The sequence below is a fragment of the Panthera onca genome, chromosome B1, assembly GCF_046562875.1.
Source record: "Panthera onca isolate mPanOnc1 chromosome B1, mPanOnc1 haplotype 2, whole genome shotgun sequence".
Taxonomy (NCBI): Eukaryota; Metazoa; Chordata; class Mammalia; order Carnivora; family Felidae; genus Panthera; species Panthera onca.
The window spans coordinates 4,479,898-4,504,590 of record NC_138342.1 but is presented as its reverse complement, the minus strand read 5'-3'; the positions used below and the strand labels follow the sequence as shown (position 1 = coordinate 4,504,590).

At 46.4% G+C, this 24,693-nt stretch overlaps 1 protein-coding gene across 19 annotated transcripts in view; it reads left to right on the top strand.

Moving 5' to 3' along the window:
• The window catches only part of KIAA0232 (KIAA0232 ortholog), an 86,384-nt gene that overhangs the window by 10,997 nt on the left and 50,694 nt on the right, over positions 1-24,693 (top strand). For 9 of the 19 annotated variants that reach the window (XR_013555346.2, XM_078446292.2, XM_078446286.2 and 6 more), the window contains exon 2: positions 22,747-23,243. Coding sequence is in view for 9 of the 19 variants with exons in the window: in XM_078446292.2 (XP_078302418.2) it covers positions 23,013-23,243 (231 nt within the window). In the remaining 10 variants the exon portion in view is untranslated. Of the gene's footprint in view, positions 1-12,088; positions 12,747-22,746; positions 23,244-23,661; positions 23,799-24,693 lie in introns of those variants that run through there. The other 10 variants (XM_078446299.2, XM_081795489.1, XM_081795487.1 and 7 more) reach the window with 5 other exon arrangements.

Sequence of the window (24,693 nt, the reverse complement as noted above, 5' to 3'; positions counted from 1 at the left end):
TGAACAAATGAGTAAGAGCATTCTGGAGGCGGGGTGGGGAGACGCAGTTGGGGCAGCTCCCCTGCTCCTGAGCCTGTGCCCCCTGGAACCGCTTTCAGGCGCAGTGTTGGGTTTTGCTTCTTTGAGAAATGTTTGAACGGCACCAGATTAGAGGATGTCTCTGAGCGCAAAGTCGGCGTGCTCCTGACTGACGCCTGCCGGGTCCTTTCTCCTCACCGTCACATGCCGTGTGCTTTTCAGGAGGTGGAATTTGCAGCAGCAGAAATGCCCTTCCAGTCCCGCGGAAGGTAGGAGGTGCCGCAGGACTTCCCGGGGCTACTGGGCACTTGCAGCCACAGAGTGATTCTTCCTCTCTGCCTGCTGAGCTGTAGAAGCTGCCAGCCTGAAAAGATGGTGTCGGGAGGGTTGCTTCCTTCTGGAGGTTCTGAGGAAGGACCTGTTCTGTGCCTCTCTCTTAGCTTCTGCTTCCTTGGCTTGTCTGCACCTCGCTGCGGTTTCTGCCTCTCTGTGCCTGTGGCCTTCTCCGTGGGTCTCTGTCCACGTTTCCCTCATCCTGTAAGGACACGGTTACCGGGTTAGGGGCCGAACAGAGGTAGATTGAACGGTGGTCGTAGGAGAGTGGAAACGAGTTACTAGTTGAAGGGACTGTGGCACCTCGGACTTGGGGGAGCGTATCCATGTTCCTAAACACGGAACATAGAAATGTGGATTCCGGTTGATCTGCACAGCAAATGTGGGACGTTGAGGATGATTATTTTGTGCACGTGCTGAAATCACATTCTCTTAGCTTTAAAGTTACTAGAGAACGCGCCACCCCTGCCCCCCCCCCCATGCCTGGTCACGCCCACCGTGTCTCGCATACACACCAGATGGTGGTGGTTTCTGATACTCGAATACAGTTAAGGGTCGCTTGAATCTGATGGTGAAGTCGGTTCTTTGGGAAGTGGGTTCTCTGCAAAGCAGCTGTTGGCGGTTCAGGGTGCGATGTTGATTGAGAAGAACCCGCGGGGTCCGTGCCTGTAGAAAGGAAGGAGACACTGGGCTGCCTTGTAGGCCCGGCCCAGCCTTGGCCAACCCCGTGGGGAGGCTGGCAGCTAGAATAGCCCTTGAGAGTTGCCCCAGAACGAACCAAATGACCAGACCTGCACAGTCTCCTCAGTTGTCGGATGTAGACCAGTCTCGGGCAAGGGGCAGCGCCCTGTGGCTGAGGGGGTCCGTCAAGAGGCGCCCGCACACGGCACTCCCCGTGGCCTGCAGCTCATCCTTCGCTGGGGGTGTCTGGGTGGGGCGTCCGTGTCTGCCACAGCTGGACGGTCGTTTTCCTAGAAAACTTGATTGATTTGATGTTACTTATCGGTTGTCTTTCTGAAGAAATGTAGGGTAAGCCCGTTCCCCATTCTCTGTGACTCCCCTCAGCCACCATCCCTGCTCCCGCCCACTGCACGTGTGACGTGTGTGTGGCAGGTGCATAAGCAGTTAGTGTGTGCAGTAAGCTTCCCCCACCCCCGATGAAACATACCGATTTCCTTAAACTTAATGTGATTTCACGTGGTGTCTATGCTAACCTGCGATTTTCTTGGTGTGGTTGAGACTTCTGGGTTTTCTTTAGCTATACATATTTTCGAAAAATTACCAGTGGCGTAAAGGTACTTAGAACGGTAGCTCATTCTCAAAATTTTGGAACCTGTTTCATGTGAATTTAAAATTCTTGATTCACTTAATCCTATCTTCCTTTTTCCCCTCTTTGGATTTGTCCTGCTTTGATGATTTGCAGGACTTCTGAAGGCATCTGTGGTCCAACTGCACTGGTCAGAGCAGAGTGTAACTGCTGGAAAGCCAGAGTTGGACGCAGACCGTTGCTGCTGCGGGCCTCCCCGTTGGGGCCAGAAGCGCCCTTTGGGTGGTTGTGAGTTGTCGCCAGAGGGTATGTCGTGACCAGGAGCCTGGCTCTGGAGTTAGCTTCGCTTGCTTCCGGATCCCGACTCTTCCTCTTTCTTGATGTTTGGAGAAACTAAGTTTCTGTTCTAGGTTCCCGTTTCGTCGTCTGTTCGAAGGGAATAATGACGGTGTCCACCTCATGGGTCGTTGGGATGCAAAGAACGAGCATGTCGAACGCTTGGGTGGTAAAGAGCCCGTAAGCGAGCTGCTTCTGCTGTGCCGGGAGAAAACCGCGTGTATGTCGTAAGGAAGGAAGTCCCTTTCTTCACTGATTCCAGACCTAGGTGACGGAGCGAGAGCCATCCTCGCAGACTGCCGGTGGGAGGAAACGTTCTTAACCAGCAAAGGGTGTCTGCAGAAAACCTACAGAGAACATTGGTTTTAATGAGGAAGTGTGGAAACACTTCCTGTATCATCAGGTTCCGGACAGAGGACACTCCCCTTCCCTGCCCCGCCGAGGTGAGGGCGGCCCCACAACCAGAGAGCGGCATCGACCTGCCTAAGGACTGCACCGCTAGAAACACAGAACTTCTCCTTCGTACAGAGAACCTAGCAGAGCCTGTGGCCTAGGCTCTAGGAATAAATCTGTGTGTGGAACATGAAAACTCACTTGAGAGATCTGGGAGGACACCCCAAGAAATGGAGAGATGGTCCTCGTTCGTAACTAGGAAGGAACCTCAGTAGTGTAAACGCCGCGGGTCTGTTTTCAAGTTGATCTGTATGTTCAGTGCGTTTCCAGTGAAAACCCCGGCAGGGTTTCTCACCGAAGGTGGTGGCCGATCCTAAAATTGTAAGACCGAGCCAAGGGCCATGCATAGGGAGGACCCTCGTGAGGAAGACTCCCGGTACCTCACGCGAGAGTCTGGCAGTTAAGAGCGGGTGGTGTCGCCTGGGGAGGAGTGTGTGCAGCAGAGGGCCCCAGGCAGACGTGCGGTTCTGGGGGACTCTGCTGCGGGAAGGACGTGCCGGCACCCACGGGGTGGAGGGCTGATCCTGCAGAGACGCTGGCCCTCTCCGTACAGAAAAACGTGCAGCCGGGTGCCTGCCTCCCTGGTCCTAGGAGTGGGTAACTGGGAGATGGAGCAAGGACGTGAACGTTTCGGTAGGTTTTACGAGGCTGTCCTGTGGTGACAGAACCCCCGAGTTCTCAGTGGCCGAAGCACCAGACGGTCCTCCCTGGCTCACGTCACACGTTGGCGGCTGCGAGTCGGCCGCCACGGTCTTCTCATCCTGAGACCCGGGCTGAGGCTGTCGCGTTTGGGACACGTTCTTCCTGTGACACCGGAAGAGGCCGAGCCTAATCACACCATCACGTTTGAAGCCGCCTGGACGTGGTGTGTGTCACACCGGGGTCACGGGGAGCAGCGCAGGGCGCGTACTCGGCCCACGTCCGGGGAGGCACTGCCAGTCCTTCCCACGGCGACGGCAGGGCCTTGCTGTGTAACGGGACGTGGAAGGGAAGGGCTAGTTGGGAGCATGATTCAGGTTGCCACAACATGAGAAGAAAAACTGGAGTGCTTTTAGAAGAAAATACAGACGGGCGTCTTTCTGACCTTGAGGTAGGGAAAGGTGTCTAAGGGCAGGTGTTCTCAAACTGAAGGACAATTGCGGGCGGCTGACTGGCTCAGTCTCTAGAGCAGGCAGCTCTTGATCTCCGGGTCACGTCACGAGTCCAAGCCCTACATTGGGCCTAGAGGTTACTTAAGAAAAAACGTGCATTTGTCCCCTGGGGAACTGGGTAAAATGCAAATTCTGATTCAGCGGGTCTGAGTAAGATCTGACCTATAAAGTCCGCCACCACAGTGACTCTCTCCCCTCTTAAGTCCTGTTCTCCATTGTTCTCGTAGTAAAGATCTCACACCCTTGGGTGGGGGGTGGGTCCTTCTGTTTTAGTCAGCCCTTCCTTTGAGTTTTAGGCCCCCTGCCTCTTTCCCAGCACCTTCACGTTGGGGCGCTAGTTAGCCTTGTGGGAGGCCCGGGTGGTGTCGACTCTGTTGTGGAAGCTGAATCCAGCCCGAATGCTTCGTCTGTGTCTCCCCCAAAGACATAAGGGCACAAAGGGGGTTTTGCTGTAGCATGATAGGTTACACAGTGGTGACTCAAGTACGGAGCGAGGAGGTGTAGAAGGTTGGTGATGGAGAGAGAGCACGGAAGATTGAAATTAATTGGTGTGAGATTATTTCAGGAAGGAATGGCAACATCGAAGAAAAGATGCAGTTGAACGTGAGTGCATACGTGTGCAGTTCTCCTGCAGGACGAGGCCAGCCAGCTCACGTTCAAACACACGTCCTGTGGAGGGTTGGAATCTGAGGCGGAGAGGTCAGGGCAGGAGGATTGATTTGTCGGTAGTGACTTCTGCATAAATTACACAGACCTTTGACCTTGTCCGTGAGGGGCTGAAACTTGAATGTTCCAGGATCTCCGACACACCTCCGGGCCAAAATCACTCCAGCAGCTCCGGTTCCTTGGTTAGATAACACCTGGAAGAGGCGTCTGGAGAAGATTGCTCTAATTTATTACACATTTCTAGAGATTACAATCCCTTTTTTCCAGAGTTGTCTAATTTCGTATTCACTTGACTGGAATACTTACTGCTAACCCCCAAATGAAATACTTCACGAGCGAGAACTTGGCCAGAATCTGTAAGAAAAGCATTACCACCAACTTCATATTTATTTTTAAATGTTTATTTATTCTTTTGAGAGATTGCAAGCAGGGGAGGGGCAGAGAGAGAGGGGGACAGAGGATCCAAAGCGGGCTCTGTGCTGTGGGGCTTGACTCAGAAACCGCGAGATCATGACCTGAGCCGAAGTCGGACGCTCAACTGAATGAGCCAGCTCCCCCCTAACCAACTTCATGTTTAACGGGAGTCATTTGAAAGTTGACTTTTGTGTTCAGTGTTTGGATACTTGGCTGGTTTTGTGTATATGCTTTTCTCAGCTGTGAGCGTATGTTCCTGGGGTATATGTGAGGGTGTATTTCTGCTACTTTTTGTATTTACATTTCCCTTTGTAATAATATTAATGACTTGAGTATGTCAGTGAAATTTTAAAGAGTTTTCACCCATATAGAGCTCTACAGATCATCATTTCAGTCTGTTTTTTGAGAAGGGTTTTAATTGGTGTAAATTCCAATCCAAACTCTGTCACCTTTGTGTCCTACTTTGCTGGGTATTTTATTTTATTTTTTGAAACTGTATTATTATTAGTTTATTGTTAAGGAATCCACTTCTGTGACTGCCCTGAAGCCCGGGCTGGGTGAACAGTGATGAGTCCTGGAGGTAACCCTCAAGTCTGGACTTTGTGGTCATAGGTGCTGTCCTCTCTACTTTGCTGCTTGAGGCAGATAGCAACCTGAGACCACAGGCAGGTTGGGACCTGTGCAGGTCGCTGGGTATATTAAGTATATTTTCGAGAACATTGCATTGTTAATATTGCCCGGTCTTTAAATTATTTATATTTTGGGTCTTGACAGATGTCATTGATGTAGGGAGAATTCTATAGATCAACAGTCCTATTAATGCCACTGTACTTGGCCTCTAAGCGTAGTGGGGCTTCTCAGCATGTTTCCCAGATTCAGGGATGCCTCAAAGTACACTTAAAGTCAGTAGCTTTTCTTTACTTTTTTTAAGTTAATTTATTTATTTTGAGAGAGAGAAAGAGTGAGAACGTGAGCAGGGGAAGGGGAGGAGCAGGGGCAGAGAGAGGGAGAGAAAGAATCCCAAGCAGGCTCCACGCTCTCAACGCAGAGCCCGATGCGGGGCTCCATCTCAAGAACCATGAGATCGGGACCTGAGCCGAAATCAAGAGTCACGCCCTTGACCGACTGAGCCACGCAGGTGCCCCCAGATTGGTAGCGTTTCTAAATTGGTTAGCAGCTGTGCTTGACCCCAGCAGATGTTTAAGTACGGGTGCCTCTCCATTGTCTTGACCCTCCACCGGGGGGGCCCTGGAGGATGCCCTCTGAGCACCACGCTCTGCCTTCCCGTGTAGGAGAGCCGCTGGCCAGTTGAGTTCATTCCTGGTGGTGGCTCTGCCATTAGCGTCCTGTTGTCAGATGCCTATCTGATCCACTAAAGAGCAGCTTGGTGGTTTTGTCAATGGAAATAAACCCAGGATCATTTCAGTGGCTGTCAACACCTCCTTGACACTCGGGTGCCGGCTTTGCTGCTGTGCCTGTAATAGGCGTTGGCGGATAATCGGTATGCGTTGATGCAGGCATCCACCCTCCCTCCGTATACGTAATCCCAGATGAGGATCGAGGCGTGCCCAGGGGAAAGGGGGGAAATCTGTAAGCTTCGGATACCATGTAAAAAGGAGTACTGATTGATTTACTACGTAGAACTATAATTTTTGCAGATTATTTAAAGGAAAGTAAAGGAGAAAGAAATACTTAATGATCTTATTCCTAAATGGTATCTTCAGTTTAACTTGTTGACTCTAGGAAATTTAGGATACAAGGCCCCTAAGATGATCTGTGTCTAACTTATGACTTGGCCGTTAGGGAATATGTTAATTCTTTCTGCTTAGAAGGTCATATTTCCCAAAGTGTGTTCTGAGGAACACAAAAGAGGTCTATAATTAAATAAGTATGGAAAATGCTATCTACTGTGTCTCCTTTCTGGAGGTTCCAGATGCACATTACCATATTAAAAGTTCTAAGATGTCCTAAAATAAACAAGCCTACTTTTGTTTCAGCCCTGGAGCTTCCCTAGTTTCTGCAAAAGGAAGAATTTCCACAGCAAAAATAATAAAATTTTATGTCACCCAGAATACACACTTTGGGGAAACAGTAGCGGGTTATACTTTAAATGATGATACTGTTCATTTCAATAGCTTCCAAGGGGCTGTAAGTTATCCTACGAGTCACAGCTACAGACTTGATGTAATCTTTGAAGCATGTAATTCAATGGGTGAAAAATACATGTGCTTCGAACCTATTCTGAGTTCTCAGATGTGCATCTTTTTGCAAAATCAAATGGAGAATTTTATTCTGATCCTTCAGAATTTCTAACTAGTAGGATATGAATCAGATAATCCACACAAAATTTTTATACTGAATTGGGTATCTCTTACTGACAAATACCAAACTCTTACCACAGTATCGCTCATTACCTAATTTCATTTTGGAGAACTGTAATATGTATTACTTACAGCTTTCTATAGTAATTAAAAAAAATTGACCCACTGTCTTACCAGTCAGCTGCAGAATTTCAGGCCATTTTCCCCCCACCTATCGAAACTCAGAAGACAGATCACTTTGTAATTTTGAGGCCAGTAGTTGAAAGCTGTAGCATTTTTATGCACAGACATTTGACAAGCGAAGGTATCACTTTGACATACACTTTAATACGCCATGATGTGTAATATTTTATTTGGTAAAATGTTTTATCCTTGACTGAGTGGTTTTCATCATGTTAGAGCCTTTTGCATTTTAAAAATTCTAAAACTCTGCTTGTTCACATTTGTTTGTTTGTTTGTTTCTAAATAAACCTGCTTAGTGTTTTTGAAATTTTTGATTTCCTAGAGGGAGGTCAGTTTAGTTTCTCCTTATGGGAGGTTTTGCATTTCTAAAAATTAGTTTCATTACTTTCCAACAATTTTTCTGAAAGCTTTTAGGATTTCCTAATAATGAGCTTTATTTTGATCTTTGGATTTTGTCCGGTAGCTGCTCTGTCCTTCGCAGGAGGACTGCCTTTCAGGTGTCTGCTCACACGTTTACCGCCTCCCCTGACCCACGTGGCTTTCTGCTTGGCTTTTCATTCTGTCAGCTGCCCGATGTGAAGTTGTCCCCTTCTAGGGAAAAATGGCATTTCTGTAAGTCTTCAACATGGACTTTTTTGAAGGCATAAAAACTGCCATTTTGTAGCGCTGCTAACGAATTCTGATGTCTAATAGATCCAGATGAATTATAAACCCCTCACTGGTTATTGTAATGTGATAACCTGCAAAGAGATTTCAATCGGGGAAGATCAGGCCAGCTTTTCAAGCCAGAAATGTTAGCATTTGAGTATGAATCATCAGATAACTGCCCCGGAGTAAAAGTTAGAAAGAAAACAATGTTACTTTGCATAAGCAGTTTATCTCCCTCTGGTTAGGCCAGTTAAAACTCAGAACTCAGAGGCTGATCTGGACTTTGAGTTCTGTCAGCATTTGACAATGGCACACCAGCAGGGGAGAATTTATCCAGGTTGCACTGAAAACTCTTCTCTTTAATTTAGTCTCATTACACACGTGCTCTCGTTCCCATTTGTTTTTGCTTTAGTGGAAGTCTGTCTGGTACTTCTGATTCTCTGTAGAACGAGTGCTTCCACCTGTTTATTCTCATTATCTAGTTTGTCTCCTTTTTTATTTTTAAAAAAATTTTATTATTTTAATTTTAATTTTATTTTTTTTAACGTTTATTTATTTTTGAGACAGAGAGAGAGAGAGAGAGCATGAACAGGGGAGGGTCACAGAAGGAGGGAGACACAGAATCTGAAACAGGCTCCAGGCTCTGAGCTTGTCAGCACAGAGCCCGACGCGGGGCTCGAACCCATGGACCGCGAGATCATGACCTGAGCCGAAGTCGGAGCTTAACCGACTGAGCCACCCAGGCGCCCCATAATGTTTATTTTTGAAAGAGAGAGAACAAGTGTGGGAAGAGCAGAGAGAGAGGGAGACACAGAAGGCGAAGCAGACTCCAGGCTCTGAGCTGTCAGCACAGAGCCCGACGCGGGGCTCGAACCCACATGAGATCATGACCAGAGCCGAAGTTGAACGCTTAACCGACTGAGCCACCCTATCCTTTTCTTATCTTTTCAACAGGGAGATTGATGTGGAAATGTTGGGGTTCAGAGCCGACGGTCAAGAAAGAATTCTTGAGATGTCTTCCTTGCAAATGGGTGGTTTTATTAAAGTACGGGGACAGGACCCATGGGCAGAAAGAGCTGCACTGGGGTTGTGATGGATGACTGATGATATACTTTTAAGTTGGGCGGGGGTGGGGGTGGGGTAGGGGTTAGAGGTAGGGGGAACAACGTAAGTCTCTAAGGAATTTGGAAGCAAGGTCTCCAGGACCTTGAGGGGGCTAGCTGCTGTTAAGAAATATTTATTACTTTCCAGAAAAACCTTAGTCATGAGACCCTTCAGATGTGTATCAGTGGGCCATAGGCTTGGAGGATGATTGCTAACATTTTTTTTGAGGGGGGGGGGCGGTGGAGATAAAGGAAGTTTCCAGAGGAACTTTTATATATTAAAGTAGACTTACAGGATCCTGGAGGTTGGGAGAATGTTAAGCTAAGATTGCCTTTTGCCCTTGGCAAAGTGTTGTCACCATTGAGGTATTTGAGCTCCTCAAGGAAGGCCACTCTTTGTCAATGGGCTGTAAAGCTGTAAGGAAATTTATTTTTTTTCCTTTTGCCTTTGTTTCCTACATCAGAGATCAACCAGGTCTGTTCCTTGTCTGCAATTTAGTAAGATATTTGCTAGTTCCTGTTTCTGTCAAATAAGTCTTGTCTATAAGAACAATCCTGTATTCATGAAAAGAATTCATTTTAATTGTCAGTGGAGAGAATATACATTAATGAGTTCATTTCTGATAACCTGGCTGGTAAAAATGGAATTTAATCTTTATGCAGTTCTTCTTTGCGTAGAAAGCACTCATGTCCCATGCTAGTTTTAGGGATTATGTTATCTTAAAAAGAAAGCTAGTTTATTTCTTGGGACTTGACACATTTGTAGATGGGGAAGAGGCTCAGGTCTCATGGTATCGACGATAGTTTTTGGGTACAGAAGCTAAACGGTTTTGTGTGATCAACTTCCAGCCTGTCGTTTCTTCACTTGTCAGAGTTCCAGTTGAGACTGTAGATTTTCGATGCGTTTCCTTCTCTGGCCGTAGATTCGCTCTGGAGGCATCTACCTGCTAAAGAAAATGAGCAATATCTTGTGTTCCAAATCGATGCACCGAGACCAGAAAGTAACAGGCAAGGATTATGTGTATGCATATGGCTGCCTCGTTACACGTGCGTGTGCGCTCGGATCTGCCAGGCGTGTGTTCAGGATCGTGGTGAAAAGTAGTAGAACGGAATCTGAAAGTCCGAGTCTTGGTAGTTTAAACATCTGCTTTCTTTGTTCTGTTTTCTTCTATTTATGTTTTTTACGTCCTTTCCCCTTCCCCGTAAAGGCTTGTGTGTGTGTGTGAAAATTGTATTTGACGCCCAGTTTGAGGAATTAGGAATTAAGAATTAGGAAAAGACAGTTTTGGGTAATTTAGACCCTTGAATACTGAGCGCTTTGTCAGATTTGCTGTGAAGTGCGTAGTGAGGAAGACTAGTTAAAACTACGTAGTTAGCGTGAAGGCATAAATTGTAAAGTACCGAACTGGATCGGAGGGAGAGCGGGAGGCAGGGTGTTTCCCTGGGAAGCAGTACAGGCTGATAACCCAAGGATGAAGAGCAGAGCCAACCGACTTAGGGTGGTAAGTACGGAGGGAGGAAACCGGGAGGGCGTTGATTTTGTATCACGGACAGCACGCACAGCGCCACACACACAAGAAGCCTCCAGGACGAGTGTGGGTCGTGGGAGAGTGCTCCGTGGGGCTCCTGGGTTAGAGGCGCTTCCGCCTGGGGGCCGAGAACTTGACCGGAGCTCCGTGTGTCCCCCCACAGGCTAGTGGTACGAATGTTGTTTGATTTCCCAAGGCTGCCTTTCAGAGTTCCTTCACCCGTTTGGATTGGGCAGTTGTTCGGTTTGGTGCAGTTTTGCCCACCTGCCGAGGCCTAAGCATTCTGCCAATTAGCATGTGGACCGTGTCGCAGGTTTGGTCTTGAAGAACCTTCAGCTCGTGAAGGAATCACATGCTGGAAGCAGTTGGAGAAGAGCACGGCTGCTCATCTTTGAAAGCCAGAGAGCGGGGAGGACAGTGAGTGCCCCGAGTGGCACCGGGAAGAGGGCAGTGTGGCCTTAAGTAATCAGGGACAGCTTCTGAGAGGGGAGGGGGCAGGAATTGGCTCCATTGCCATGTAGGCGTTGGTGTTTCAGCAGCGGACTTGTCTTCTGAAACCTCCCTGAGCATGTTAGTCCCTTTTGTGGGGGTTGGTTTTTCTTTTGCAGTGTTTTAGTTCATCTGCCTCCAGGAGGCCACCTCACCTTACCAGAAGGCTGGTTTCAACAGACTTCAGAGCTGTTGCCTATCAAGAGGCCCACATTTTGCCCCTGGAAGCAGCCTTTAGGGCTGTTGACACCCACGACTGCTGTTCCCCCTCCTCCCTGGGCGTGCTCCCGCCCCCCACCCACCTTGCGTGGGCGAGGTCATGAGACTTGCTCTGACTGATGCGGTGGAGGGCTCACTTGCAGGAGGGAGTTTCCAAAGTGTCGGGACATCCTTTGGCACAGGTGTTCTTTTTCCCTGGCTCCGGGACTAGCAGGGTTCAGGGTTGGCCGTACCGTCATCTCAGGTCCCCCAGAGTAGTTGTGCCGTGATCATGCCGAGCGTCCCGGCCAGTCTGGATGGCCATGGGGCAGGAGCAGGACCTAAAGCTTGTGTTAGGCTACTGTGATTTGGGGGTTGTTTGTTTCTGCAGCGTAATCCATCCTATTTTGACTCAATAACCTTTCTTCCCGAATTTCGAACCTTGGCCTCCTTCTTGGTTGTTCTCAGCTTTCTTTCTGCTTTGAGAGCTTCATGGTTCTTGCTGTTCTTTATACAGTTTGACGTTGTCCTCCAACTTTCCATGATGACCTTCTACTTGCAATGACATTTGACCTGGTAAAACTTGAGACCTATCAAACACAAAGGCAGAAGTTTTCCGTTTTCCTTCAACGGTCCCTCTGGCACATTGTGCTGTCTCGGAATGGCTGTGCTTAGCATTCTGTCTTCTGGGTATGAGGAGGACCGTCTTGTCCAGTCCGCAGGTACATAGGGAGAGTACGTGGATTCTGTTGAAAAGAGCCAATGACTTTGTGTTTAGTCCAACATAATTCATTTGCTGGAGAGAATCAAGCCAGTGTTGTTCAGTAGAACTTCCGCAGTGATAGAAATGTCCTATGTATGCACAGTAGCCACTAGCTACTAGCTACCTGTGGCTTTTGAGCTCTTGAAATGTGGCTAGTGTGGCTGATTTTTTTTTTTTTTCTTGAGAGAGCATGCACGTGCATGTACAGGTAGGGGAGGGGGAGAGGGAGAGAGCAAATCTTAAGCAGGCTCCACACTCAGCGTGGAGCCTGACACAGCGTGCTGTCCCCTGACCATGAGATCATGACCTGAGCCGAAATCAAGAGGTGGACCCTTAACCCACTGAGCCACCCAGGTGCCCCTGGCGTGGCTGAATTTAAATTAAAATATAAATAGCCACATTTGACTGGTGGCTGCCATATTGGACCCTAGAACAGCACCGAGAAGATGTAATGTTGGGTGAAAAATGCAGAATACAGAAGAAGCCTATATTATTATTTAACATGTTAAAATCATAAAACATTTTAAGTTCTTTACAGAGGGAGAAAACACTGATGATAACCACATGAAAATACTAACAGTGAGTTATATTTTGATGGAGAAATTGTGTGTGGGTGTCCCTCTCTTTTCATGTTTCATAAGAACTTTAACAAACTTTTGTAACGAAAGTAGCTTTCGAAAGTGTGATCCACTTGAGCAGAAAAGCAGAAGTTTTGGAGAGTAAAAAGAGTGAGTCTTTTGGTTGAACAGATTTCCCTCCAAAAGATCTGCACTTCCCACTGCCCCGGAAGCATGAGTCAGAACTGTTGGCTGGTGCTCTTTATGATCAGTTGTGCTGGAATGCAAGCGAATCGAGAACATTCCACACGTGGTAGGTATGTACCATATCAGAGATGATGCTTTAAACATTTTTTTAAAAAAATATTTATTTAGTTTTGAGAGCGAGCAAGCATGAGTGTGAGTGGGAGAGGGGCAGAGAGAGAGAGAGAGAGAGAGAGGGAGACACAGAATCTGAAGCAGGCTCCAGACTCTGAGCTGTCACCACCACAGAGCCCGATGTCGGGCTGGAACCTACAAACCTTGAGGTCATGACCTAAGCTGAAGTCGGACGCTAAACCCACTGAGCCACCCAGACGCCCCAGAGATGGTGCTTTTGAAATAATTTTTATGTGTTTTCGGCAAATCTAAAACTATATGCACTTTATTACAAAAAAAGAAGGGAAACACTTTATTTTTTATTTACTTTATTAAAAAGATGTTTTTTAATGTTTATTATTTATTTTTGAGAGAGAGAGAGAGAGACAGAGCCAGAGCGTAAGCAGGGGAGGGGCAGAGGGAGGGAGACACAGAATCTGAAGCAGGCTCCAGGCTCCGAGCTGTCCGCACAGAACCCCATGTGGGGCTCGAACTAACCAACTGAGAGCGTGACCTGAGCGGAAGTTGGATGCTTAACCAACTGAGCCACCCAGTTGCCCCAGAAACAGTTTAATAATTAAATTCAACTGGTCACTTGTCTGCTCTGTTTGAGCTCTACAGAAACTAAACCATAGACTGTCTGTTTCTTAGAGCTTGTAGGAAACACTGCTCCTGTGCCCCGGAGGACTCGCGGGGCACACTAATGGGGCTGTAATTTGAATTACTTCTAGGAATGTGTGTGGTATCATAAAAAGAGTACAGAAAGACAGCATTGTATTTCATGGAGCATTGTTACGTAAGGGGAGAGATTTTGGCAAAAAATCTTCAAAATGACCCTTCGTCCCACCACAAAAAAACCCTCGTTATTGAATTACTCATTTGAAATTTGTGGCCTTCCCATGTCTTAATTATTGAAGGAGTATTTATGTAATCACTTAAGTAGTAGGTCCATTTTCCTTTTTTCTTAGTGGACAGATCATTTGGGACTAATTGTATGACTGAAAACCTATAGACTTAGATAGTTAAAGAATTAAATGCTTTTATTTTTAAAATTCAGTTTGTTACTCTGGTCCCAGATCTAATCATAAACATCACAGGCCCCAGGGCCCTGAAGACCCATGGTGGCATAGCGACTCCTGGAGGTGTCACCAGAGTGAACGGGACTTGAAAGAGGTTCCCCGCCCCCAAGTCCAGCACGTTGCCTTCTGGGCCCCCAGTAATGTTAGGCCCGGAGGCTTTGATCGATCCCCAAGCCTGCACAGAGTTGCCCCAGTCTTTGGGGGAAGATTTTCATTCACCACCAGGGCCATTTTTAACACCTCAGACTCTAAAAGGGCTAGAAATTTTACATTGGGCAGCAGAGCTCCTGTGGGTCGGTCCTTTTGGGGGCTGGTGGGCCTTCTCTGCAGAGACTGCTCTGCGGTGTGTGCCTCAAAACACGTAGAAAGCTGGACCGCAAAGGAGCCGTTGTATTTCTGGGGTCATCCTCTGCACTCTGCCACTCTGAGTTCTTTGAATTTGTAGCAGAGAACTAAGCTACTGGTTAACGAGAGGGAAGGCTTCGAAGTGACTAGAAGCTAGTTTCTTGTAAGTGACGGAGATTTCATAGTTTATTGTTTTTTAAATTTTTAAAAAATGTTTATTTATTTTTGAGAGAGAGTGAGAGAGAGTGCGAGTGGGGAAGGAGCAGACAGAGAGGGAGACACAGAATCTGAAACAGGCTCCAGGCTCTGAGCTCTCGGCACAGAGCCCGACGCAGGCCTTGGACTCACGGACCGCGAGATCATGACCTGAGCCTAAGTCGGACGTTTAACGGACTGAGCCACCCAGGCGCCCCTCATGCTTTATTGCTTTAAGGATAGTAAGGAAATCGAGTATTTTTTGTCTTAAAAGTGAAATAAATTTTCCACAAATACTATTCTTCATGGAATCCGATTAGTGAAGGCGCCTGTAGGTGTGAATGTAACAACTCGAGGGGGTGGTTGGTAACAATACCTGCCGTTTGTATGACACCGTAGGACATGCAAAGGCCACCAAATACACAGATGTCGGTCTCGTTTGCTCACTGAGCAGCGTCGTGAGGGACTGAGCTGCTGGGAGGGCAGGTGTGTATTACGGTTTTACAGGTGAGGAAACAGACCCCAGGAAGTGACAGGCACAAAACCGGCTAGTAAGTAGCGGAGGTGAGGGTGACTACAGAAAGCTCCGAGTGGTGGCTGCTGGGCTGTGCGCTCCCCACCTTTCCGTGCTGCCTTCAAGAACGGAACAAGAGGGGCGCCCGGGGGCTGCTGGTCAAGTGTCCTACTCTCTGTTCTGGTTCAGGTCATGATCCCAGCTGTGCCTGCTTGGGGATTCATTCTCTCTCTGTCTCTCCCTCCCTTCCCCTCTCCTCCTGCCCCTCTCCCCCACCACTCGTACTCTCTTTCTAAAAAATAAAAATTAAAAAAAAAATTTAAAGCCATAAGTGGTAGAAACTTCATTTAATTGTAGCTATATGTATGTTTTGAGTCCTTGGTGGAAACCATTTAAAATTTGATGTAAAAAAGAAAAAAGATATTCTAAAATAAGTATATTATTGTGAGACCTTATAAATTACCACCAAATGCAGCCCAGTCTTTAGGATGACTTGGGTCAGTCTTGCTTGGGAGACAGACACTCGAGATGGTCCAAGGGTCTTTTCTTCTCTGTGAACCTCTGGAGAATCAAATGTTGAAAAATGAAGCAAAACAAAAACCTTTTGAGTATAAACAGTGATACTTTTTCTTCAAAACTCTTTTGGAGATTTTGGTTATATTGAATGGAATTTAACTTCATACTGGCTAAATTTCACATTTGGAAGGAGTATAAAGTCGAATAGACAGTTTGAAATTGGGGTGTTTGCCAGCTGTGTTCTTGAACTTGCCAGGTGGACGTTCACGGGTTTTGCCTCCGCTTGTCAGGCCCCTCCCATCGTTTTGACCATGCGATAGATCCTACCCAAAATGAGTTTTAATTTAACAAAAATCATGAGCCAGCGTACCTAGGAGTCTCCTTTCCGTTCAGAACTGGAAATAGACTCTCTTTTGGTCCAGCCTTCACCCCTCTACTGAAGGCTTGCTGCTTAGGGAGAGGAAGCTTAGTTCTGGCCCAATCTTCTGTACCTGGCAGTTTGAGGCTCACAAGAAGGAGCACGGACACTCTTTGGCTCCAAGGACATTCAGACCTGCTATTACGGTGCAGGAAGAGCCATCGTGTACCGTTTCCGTCTCCGATCCCTCACTACCAGGATTCACTCAGAGGTGTTGCACACAACAACTGCCAGGGCGTCTGGGGACACCACACTTACGAGCCTGGGCTCTTTCTCTGTGGTTCTCTGCGGTCGGAACCATCAGGAGTAAAAAAAAGATCATCACCGCTAGTGAGTCTAGGGATCTGGCCCATTATTTAAAAATTATATGGGGTGCCTGGGTGGCTCTGTCGGTTAAGCATCCAACGCTTGCTTGATTTCAGCCCGGGTCACGATCTCACGATTCTTGGGATCAAGCCCAGTGTTGGTGTTGGACTCTGTGCTGACAGTGCGGAGGCTTTTGGGATTCTCTCTCTCCCTCTCTCCCCCCTCCCCCACTCGTGCTCGCTCGCTCTCTCGCAAAATCAATAAATGTTAAAAATAAATAAAAGCCATATAGAATCAGCTATTGAACAAGTTCGAGGAAGAGTTCTGTTAGAGGTGAGAATGCAAGGGAAGGTTTTAACCAGTTTGGTGAGATCTTGGGAGGTCAGCGTGCTTTGCTTCATTTTGCATGTGTATACTTATTTTTTTTCTCACCCACTTCTTGAATCCTTGAACTTGGCTAAGGAAGGGTGAAATCTCTTAATGACAACAAACCTCTATGGTTGGTTTGAAACCATGTTCTTTTAAAGTGCGCATAATAGGGGTGCCTGGGTGGCTCAGTGGGTTAAATGTCCGACTTCTGCTCAGGTCGTGCTCACGGTTTGTGAGTTCGAACCTGGCTTCGGGCTCTGTGCTGACAGCTCAGAGCCTGGGGCCTGCTTCAGATTCTGTGTGTGTGTGTGTGTGTGTCTGTGTGTGTCTGTGTCTGTCTGTCTCTCTCTCTGCCCCTCCCGGGGTCACGCTCTGTCTCTCTCTGAAAAATATTAAAAAAAATTTTTAAGGGTACATAACAACAACTAAAACAGCATTTCTCTCTGTCTTCACAGTGAACAAAGTCTGTCATGGCATGACTATTTAAGGCCTTAGTGCATTTAAATCATGAAAAAAAGCCTTACACTAAGTTGTTTTGTGTGAAACTAGTATTTTAAAGGTTCTGTTGCGAAGACAAGTGTGTCGATGTCATGAACGGCCTTCTTTGCACATCCCTACTCCCTGGGTCTGACATACATTCTAGGATTTGGTTTCCTGCGTTTTGTTCAGCATTTTTGCATCTGTGTTCATGCGGCGTATTAGTCCGTGGTTTTCCTTTCCTATAATGTGTTGGGTTTGGGGTCAGGATAATGCTGGCCTCATCATGTGATTTGGGAAGTGTTCTCCTTAATTTTCTGGAAGAGTGTGGATAGACACGGCATCACGTTTTCCTTAAATATCTGGCGAGATTCAGCTTTGAAGTCTTCTGGGCTGGGAGAGTCTTTTGTGGGAATGTTTTAAACTACAAATTCTGTCACTTTTCTAGATATGGGGCTACTTATTCTTTCTTTTTGAGTGAACTTTGGTGATTTGTGTTTTCAAGGAACTTGGTCAATTCATCTTTGTATAATTTATTGGTGTAAAGTTTTTCTGACATCCCCTTGTTATCCTTTTTAATCTATGGAACCTGTAGTGATCTCACCTCTCTCCTTCCTGATGGTGGTAATTGATGTCTTTTCTATTCAACAGTCTGGCTGGAGGCTTGTAAAGGACTTTGTCTAAAAGAATCAGCATTTGGTTTCATGGTGTTTCGTTTTCTGTTTCACTGGTTTCTGCTCTAATATTGCCTTTTTCTGCTCAGTTTGGTTTCATTTGCTTTCCTTTTCTAGTTTTTTTTTAATGTTTTTATTTATTTTTGAGAGAGAGAGAGAGCACGCGTGTGCGCACATGCCCACACATACTCGCGGGGGGGGGGGGGGGGGGAGTGGCAGAGAGAAGGCTCTGCTTCAGAGAATCTGAAGCAGGTTCCAGGCTCTGAGCTGTCAGCACCGAGCCCGACACGGGGCTTGAACTCATGAACTGTGAGATCATGACCTGAGCTGAAGTTGCACACTAAACTGACTGAGCCACCCAGGCGCCCCATTCTTTTCCATTTTCTTAAGGTGAAAACTGGGGTCCTTGATTTGAGAGCTTTCCTACTACATGCTCTTGGTGTTATTAGTTTCCCCCTAAACTGCTCTAGCGGCATCCTAGAAATAGCACATCTTGGGTTTTCATTTTCCTTTGGTTCAGAATACTTTCTAGTTTCTCCTTTAATTTCTTCTTTGCTCTGGTATGTAGAGTTATGTAATACGTTTCTGTTATTTATAATTTGGTTCCATGTGGTCAGAGAATACGTTTTCTGTGATTTCTTAGTCCTTTTAAAGTTTGTTGCAACCTTCTCTATGGCCCAGAATATAGTCTCATATCGAATTCGATGATAATACTGCCGAGTCTTTTATATCCTTACTGATTTTCTATTTACTCCTTTCAATGATTGAGAGAAAGGTTTTGAAATTAAGTATAATTGTGGATTTGTTTATTTTTCCTTGAAATTCTGTGAGTTTTTATTCACACATTTTGAAATTTTTTTTTTTAATGTTTATTCACTTTTTGAGAGACAGAGACAGAGTGCAAGTGGGAGAGGGGCAGAGAGAGAGGGAGACACAGGATCCGAAGCAGGCTCCAGGCTCCCAGCTGTCAGCACAGAGCCCGATGTGGAGCTCAAACCCACCAACTTGGGCTCATGATCTGAGCTGGAAGTCGGACACTTAACCGACCAAGCCACCCACATGCTCCTATTCACGCATTTTGGAAACTCTACTACTAGATATATAATAAATAGGACTGGTATATCCTTTTGATAAATTGACCCCTTTATCATTGTGAAATGACCTTTTTCTCTGTTAATACTCTTTGCTCTGAAATCTGTCCCATTATTGTAGACCCTCAACCTTGCTTTATGCTGGTGTTGGCATGATGTATCTTCTTCCATCCTTTTAACCTATTTGTGTCTTTATTTTTAATGTGGATATTTGTGTAAGCAGCATATATTTGGGTCTTGCAGTTTTAGAGTCCAATCTGACCATCTCTGCCTATTGTTGTTGTTGTTATTATTATTATTAAATGTTTGTTTATTTTGAGAGAGGGCACATGTGATCGCAGGGGAGATTCAGGGAGAGAGGGAGAGAGAATCCCAAGCAAGCTGTGCGCTGTTAGCACAGAGCCCATCACGGGGGCTCCACCTTAGGAACCGTGAGATCCTGAGCTGAGCCGAAATCAAGACTCAGACACTCAGCTGACTGAGCCACCCACACAGCCACCTCTGCCTTTTAATTGGTTGGTTAGACTGTTTACATGGATTATTATGAGCTCCTATCTTATCCCAGTCTCTCCCAAGTGGCATTCTACCATTTCACGGAGTGTGACAGGAGCGTGGGTAATCGTATCACATTTTCTCCGCTCCTCTTCCTGCTGTGTGGCCCTGGGTTTTGCTTATACATATGTTGTAAACCTCGCAACAGATAGTTACTACTTTTGTTTCAATCATTGAATTATCTTTTAAAGATGCTGAAGTAATAAGAATGTTTCTGGTGCCCTTTGTTCCTTTGAGTGGATCCACGTTTTGTTTTAGTGTCATTTTCCTTCTGCCCCAAGGACTGTCTTTATCATTTCTGATGTCTCTGCTGCTTTTGCATGTCTGGAGAAGTCTTTGTTTCCCCTTTGTTTTGGAAGATTTTTTGAGGAGTACAGAATTCTAAGTTGCTGGCTTTTCCTTTCAGTCTTTTCAAGTCTTTTTTGCCCCCTTGTCTTCTCATTTGCCTGTTTCCAACAAGAAACCTGGTGTCCTCATTCTCTTTGCTCTGTTACACCTCATGTCTCTTCTCTGTCTGGTGTGAAGCATTCTTCCTCTGTCACTTGTTTGAAGGGGTTTGTTGCCACGTGCCTCGGTGCCATTTTCTTCATGTTTCTTGTGCTGAGAGTTCATTGAACTTGGATCTCTGTGTTTAGCTGTCATCCGTTTTGGAAGAACGTTGGCCATTATTTCTTCGGATATCTTTGTTGCCTTCTGTTTCTTCTCCAATTACACGTATGTTAGATTTCTTAAAATTGTCACGGAGCTCGCTGAGGCTGTGTTAATTTGTTCCTTTCTCTCTGTTTCATTTCGTATGGTTTCTTTTGTAGTTGAAGACTCTGTAATTGGGGCGCCTGGGTGGTTCAGCTGGTTGAGCATCCGACTCTTGATTTTTGGCTCAGGTCTCATGGTTCATGGGATCGAGCCCCACTGATAGTGCAGAGGCCGCTTGGGATTCTCTCTCTCTTTCCCTCTGGCCCCCCCCCCCAATAAATAAATAAACATTAAAAAAAAAACCCTCTGTTATTTTTCCTTCTGAAATGGCTAATCTGTTATTAACCCCATCCTGTGTACTTTTCACCTCAGATACTGTCATTTTCATCTGTAGATGTTTGACTTGATATCTTCTGTTCTCTACTCATCCCCATATGGCGTTTTTCATAACTGCTTCAAGGGCCTTTTCTGCTGATTCTAACTTTTGTGTCAATTCTGAGTCGGTTTCAATTAATCTATCTCTTCATGTCTACTTCCTCTGTGTCTGTTTCTTTGCATGTCTGCTGATATTTTATTAGATGCCAGCCGTGGTAAATACTACTTTTTTTTTTAACTTTTTAAAAATGTTTATATTATTTTTGAGAGAGAGAGAGCAGGGGAGGGGCAGAGAGAGGGAGGGAGGGAGGGAAACAGAGTATTGGAAGCAGACTCTGTGCTGTTAGCGCGGAGCCCGATACGGGGCTTGAACCCATGAAGCCTGGGATCGTGACCTGAGCCGAAGGCAGACAGACGCTTAACTGACTGAGCCACCCAGGCGCCCGTAAATTTTACTTTCTTAGGTGCTGCATATTTTTGTGTTCCTATAAATTTCTTAACATTTGTTCTGGGGCTGAAGCGAAATTAGTTGGCAATGGTATGGTCCTTTGAGTTCTTGCTTTTAGGATGTGTTAGGCAGGTGCCATTCTGTCTAGAGTCAGTTCCTTCCCCCTCTCTAAGTCAGGAGCTTTCTGAGTGGCCAGTGTCCCTGAATTAGGAGGTTTTCCCGTCTGGCTGGTGGGAAGCAGGCACCGTCCCTCCCCTTGCTGAGCGTCAGGTCCTGTTTGGGATGATCCCTTCCTGTGCTTGGGCAGCTCCTCCCATGCACGCCCGGGTGCTGGACTCTCGAGGGTCTCCCTCTAGCAGTCTCTGGTGCCGTGTCCTGTGAGCCCAAGCTGCCTTCCATTCTTTCATCTGCTTCCTTCCGCTGTTGCTAAAAGTCCTCCCTCTGTCTTGGTTGATCTTCATTGAATGAGTACCGGCTTGTCACCTTGCTTCAAGTGATGTCCCCAGAATTCCCTGTCGTGCTTAATTGCTGATCTGTCTGGCATCCTGAGTGCCAGACATATCAAAGAACTTATGAAAAATGTTTTGAGAGTCAGCTGGAAAATTTCAGCAGGTAAAAATTATAGAAAAAGTTTGCTTTAGTTTATCTAGTTTCCATAAATCAGAAAAGACAGTTTTGTAAAGAAAATTTTAGAAAGCAGAATATACGTTGATGACAAATTAATAACTTAGTCCTGTGGTAGATTTAAACATTTTTCTTTATATTTTAAATTTTTTTAAATGTTTTATTTATTTTTGAAAGAGAGAAGGCAGGGAGGGAGTGGCAGAGAGAGAGGGAGACACGGAATCCAAAGCAGGCTCCAGCCTCTGAACTGTCAGCACAGAGCCTGACACGGGGCTCGAACCCATGAACTGTGAGATCACGACCTGAGCTGAAGTTGGACGCTTAACCGACTGAGCCACTCAGGCGCCCCTCTTTATATTTAGTGATTGTAAAACTCACTGTGTAGTTTTTCATGAAATGCAAGAAACAGGGACTTAAATCTTTGGGGAAGTCTTTTTGACTTGATGCTTTTACTAACCTCAAACATAATTTTTAGAAGTCACTTTTGGTAACCCTCATATTGTCTGCTAAAATTCACGCAAACGCTGAGCCAAGGAGATTTACCTGCCGTTGTGTTGGTTTTTATTTTCTGGCGAAATAAGTTCATCAGAACTCTAACATAGGAATGTTATGATTTGATAAGGCCACTGTTCGAATAGTTTGACATATGCACAGTAGGTTAACTTAGGGGAAAAGACTGTTAAGAGCATGGCATCTGTCGCACAAGTAAGCAAACCATCAGCCAAGGTGTGGTAGCGACACCAAATACAACGCTACAGCCTGGCGCGGCTCTGAGCCGGATCCACGGTTTACCTTAACTTCTGCGAAATAAGTAAGTGGTGAGCAGCTGTGCAAAGCTTTTAGCCATACGAAGCGATTGATTGTCTTTGTGAAACCTTCAATGAAAAGGACTCATTTTTGACCAGCGTCTGAACGAAATGACAATTCAGTTGCTTGTTTCTGTACGCTTAAAAATGAACTAGTGATTTGTTACCACACACAGCCTTCCAGCGTTACAGATGAGCAAAGTTTTACTAGCCCGGTCTCTTCAGATAGCAGGATACATGTCGTTGGGATTGAGCGTAAGCACAACAGTATAAAGTTCTGAGTTTTCCTTTCTTTTGAATGATATTAAGCTTCTAAGGGTTTGAAATGTCACTTGGCTTCAGATGTCAAAGAGAAATCAGTGTTCTAAGACACCAAATTTCAATAAACAGTTTTTTTGGATTTTTTGCTCCAAAAGGTCAGTAACTTAGTTTGTATCTGTATATAACACGTGCCTTTCTTTTCTCTCTCGTTTCGTAGGTTCTGCCGGAGACTTCCATCTGGCCTCAATGTGAAAGTAAAGTAAACCACGTCTGTGTGTGTGTTGCTCCCAGGATGCTGATTCATTGGTCGTGTCTGAAGAGGGAAATTCTGGTCTAGATGGCTGACAGCCCGCGAAAATAGATGCTTATCCTAGATGTCCGGCGTCTCTCCTTTTTACTGGAGTGAAAATCCCCTCCAGATACCAACAGAACGTCACCTGCAGAAAATGCCTCGCATTTTAAGGATGTCAGCAACCTAAATTCATGCGCCCAGTGTGCACAGTTGTCGTGGACGGTTTACCATCTGAGAGCTCCTCAGCCTCTTCTCCAGGCCCCGTACCTGTGTCTGAGATGTCTCTGCTCCATGCTCTGGGCCCAGTGCAGACCTGGCTGGGACAGGAGCTGGAGAAATGTGGCATCGACGCCATGATTTATACCCGGTATGTCCTCAGCCTCCTGCTGCACGACAGCTATGACTACGACCTACAGGAACAGGTACTTCCGTGTCTTACGTGTTTTGTGAACATGCGTGGTTGTGTCTGCAGGTTTGTGTTTTCTCTTCAGGGAGCGCTTTTACGCTCTGGAGCAGGCTGGTGGACTGCCGCGGTCCGCAGACCTTGAACCTGCCAGGGGGCATCGACGCGCTGGGTCACAGCACACTGTTTAGCACAGCGCTTTTCTCCGCACTTGGCCTTTCTCCCCGTCGATCACACTCTGGCTCAGGCCCCCCCGGCTCTCGTCAGGGCCCGGTGAGGGCTCGACGGCCCCCTGCCTGTGAGCCTCACTGCGCCGGGTGCTGGTGTCCGCCATCAGGAACGTCACACGTCGGGACGAGACCTTTTCATCGTTGTGTCTGTTACACTTAACGTTCTGAAGCTTAACGTTTCATTTTCATGTTAAACTGCTTGTTCAGCAAAGCGTGTGACATGAAGCACGTGACTTTGCGGTACGTCGTTGTAGATCCCCTCGGGAAGTCGGCCCTCACGCAGTTCATTTGACTTCAGTGCTGAGTTGAAAGTGAAAAGTAAGCAGATCCGGGTTCTCCAAAGAGTAAGTCTGACTTCAGGGTCCCCCTCCCAGAGGAGGTACTGAGAGTGAGGCCTACCGAGAGGGCCACACGGTCGTCACCGGGGACCACACGGGCTCTGGGTGACCTCCACGTACCACGTTCGCGTGACCCGGAGTGTTTGGTGGGCAGTTTCTGTTGCTGGTTTTTAAAACCCACCGTCACTAACACTGAAAGCAGGGGTAAAGTTTCATTGACGGAAGAAGCTGGCTTTGCCTTCCAGACCACGGAGAAGCCTCCAGGTCCTGTCTATAAGTACAGAATTTTGCCAGCGTGTTTTACCATTGGTTCCTCATCACTTGTTACAGACGTGTTTTCTTCCAGCTGGACACAGCTGTTTTCCCTGCTGCCAGGTTGCTTGCTGCCCTGGCTGGTGGCAATGAGGTTGGCGTTTTCAGGGGTTTGACTTAGAACCTAATAATCAGAAAATGTGTCATTTTGGGAGTCAGTATTTTGTATAATTTCCTTACTAGGGCTCTATTTTCCATCCTCTTTCCAGTAAATGTAAAGAATATATTTTTAGAGGCGCGCCTAGGTGGCTCAGTCGGTTAAGTGTCCGACTTTGGCTCAGGTCATGATCTCACAGTCTGTGAGTTCGAGCCCTGCGTCAGGCTCTGTGCTGAGAGCTCGGAGCCTGGAGCCTGCTTCAGATTCTGTGTCTCCCTCTCTCTCTGCCCCTCCCCTGCTCATGCTCTGTCTCTCTCTGGCTCAAAAATAAATAAAACATTAAAAAAAAATTAAAATATTTTTAGAGGCAAATAAAATGTTAAATCTACAAACATGGAAGAATTATTATTATTATTTTTTAAGTTTGTTTATTTTGAGAGAGAGAGAACACAAGTGGGGGAGGAACAGAGAGAAAGGGAGAGAGAGAATCCC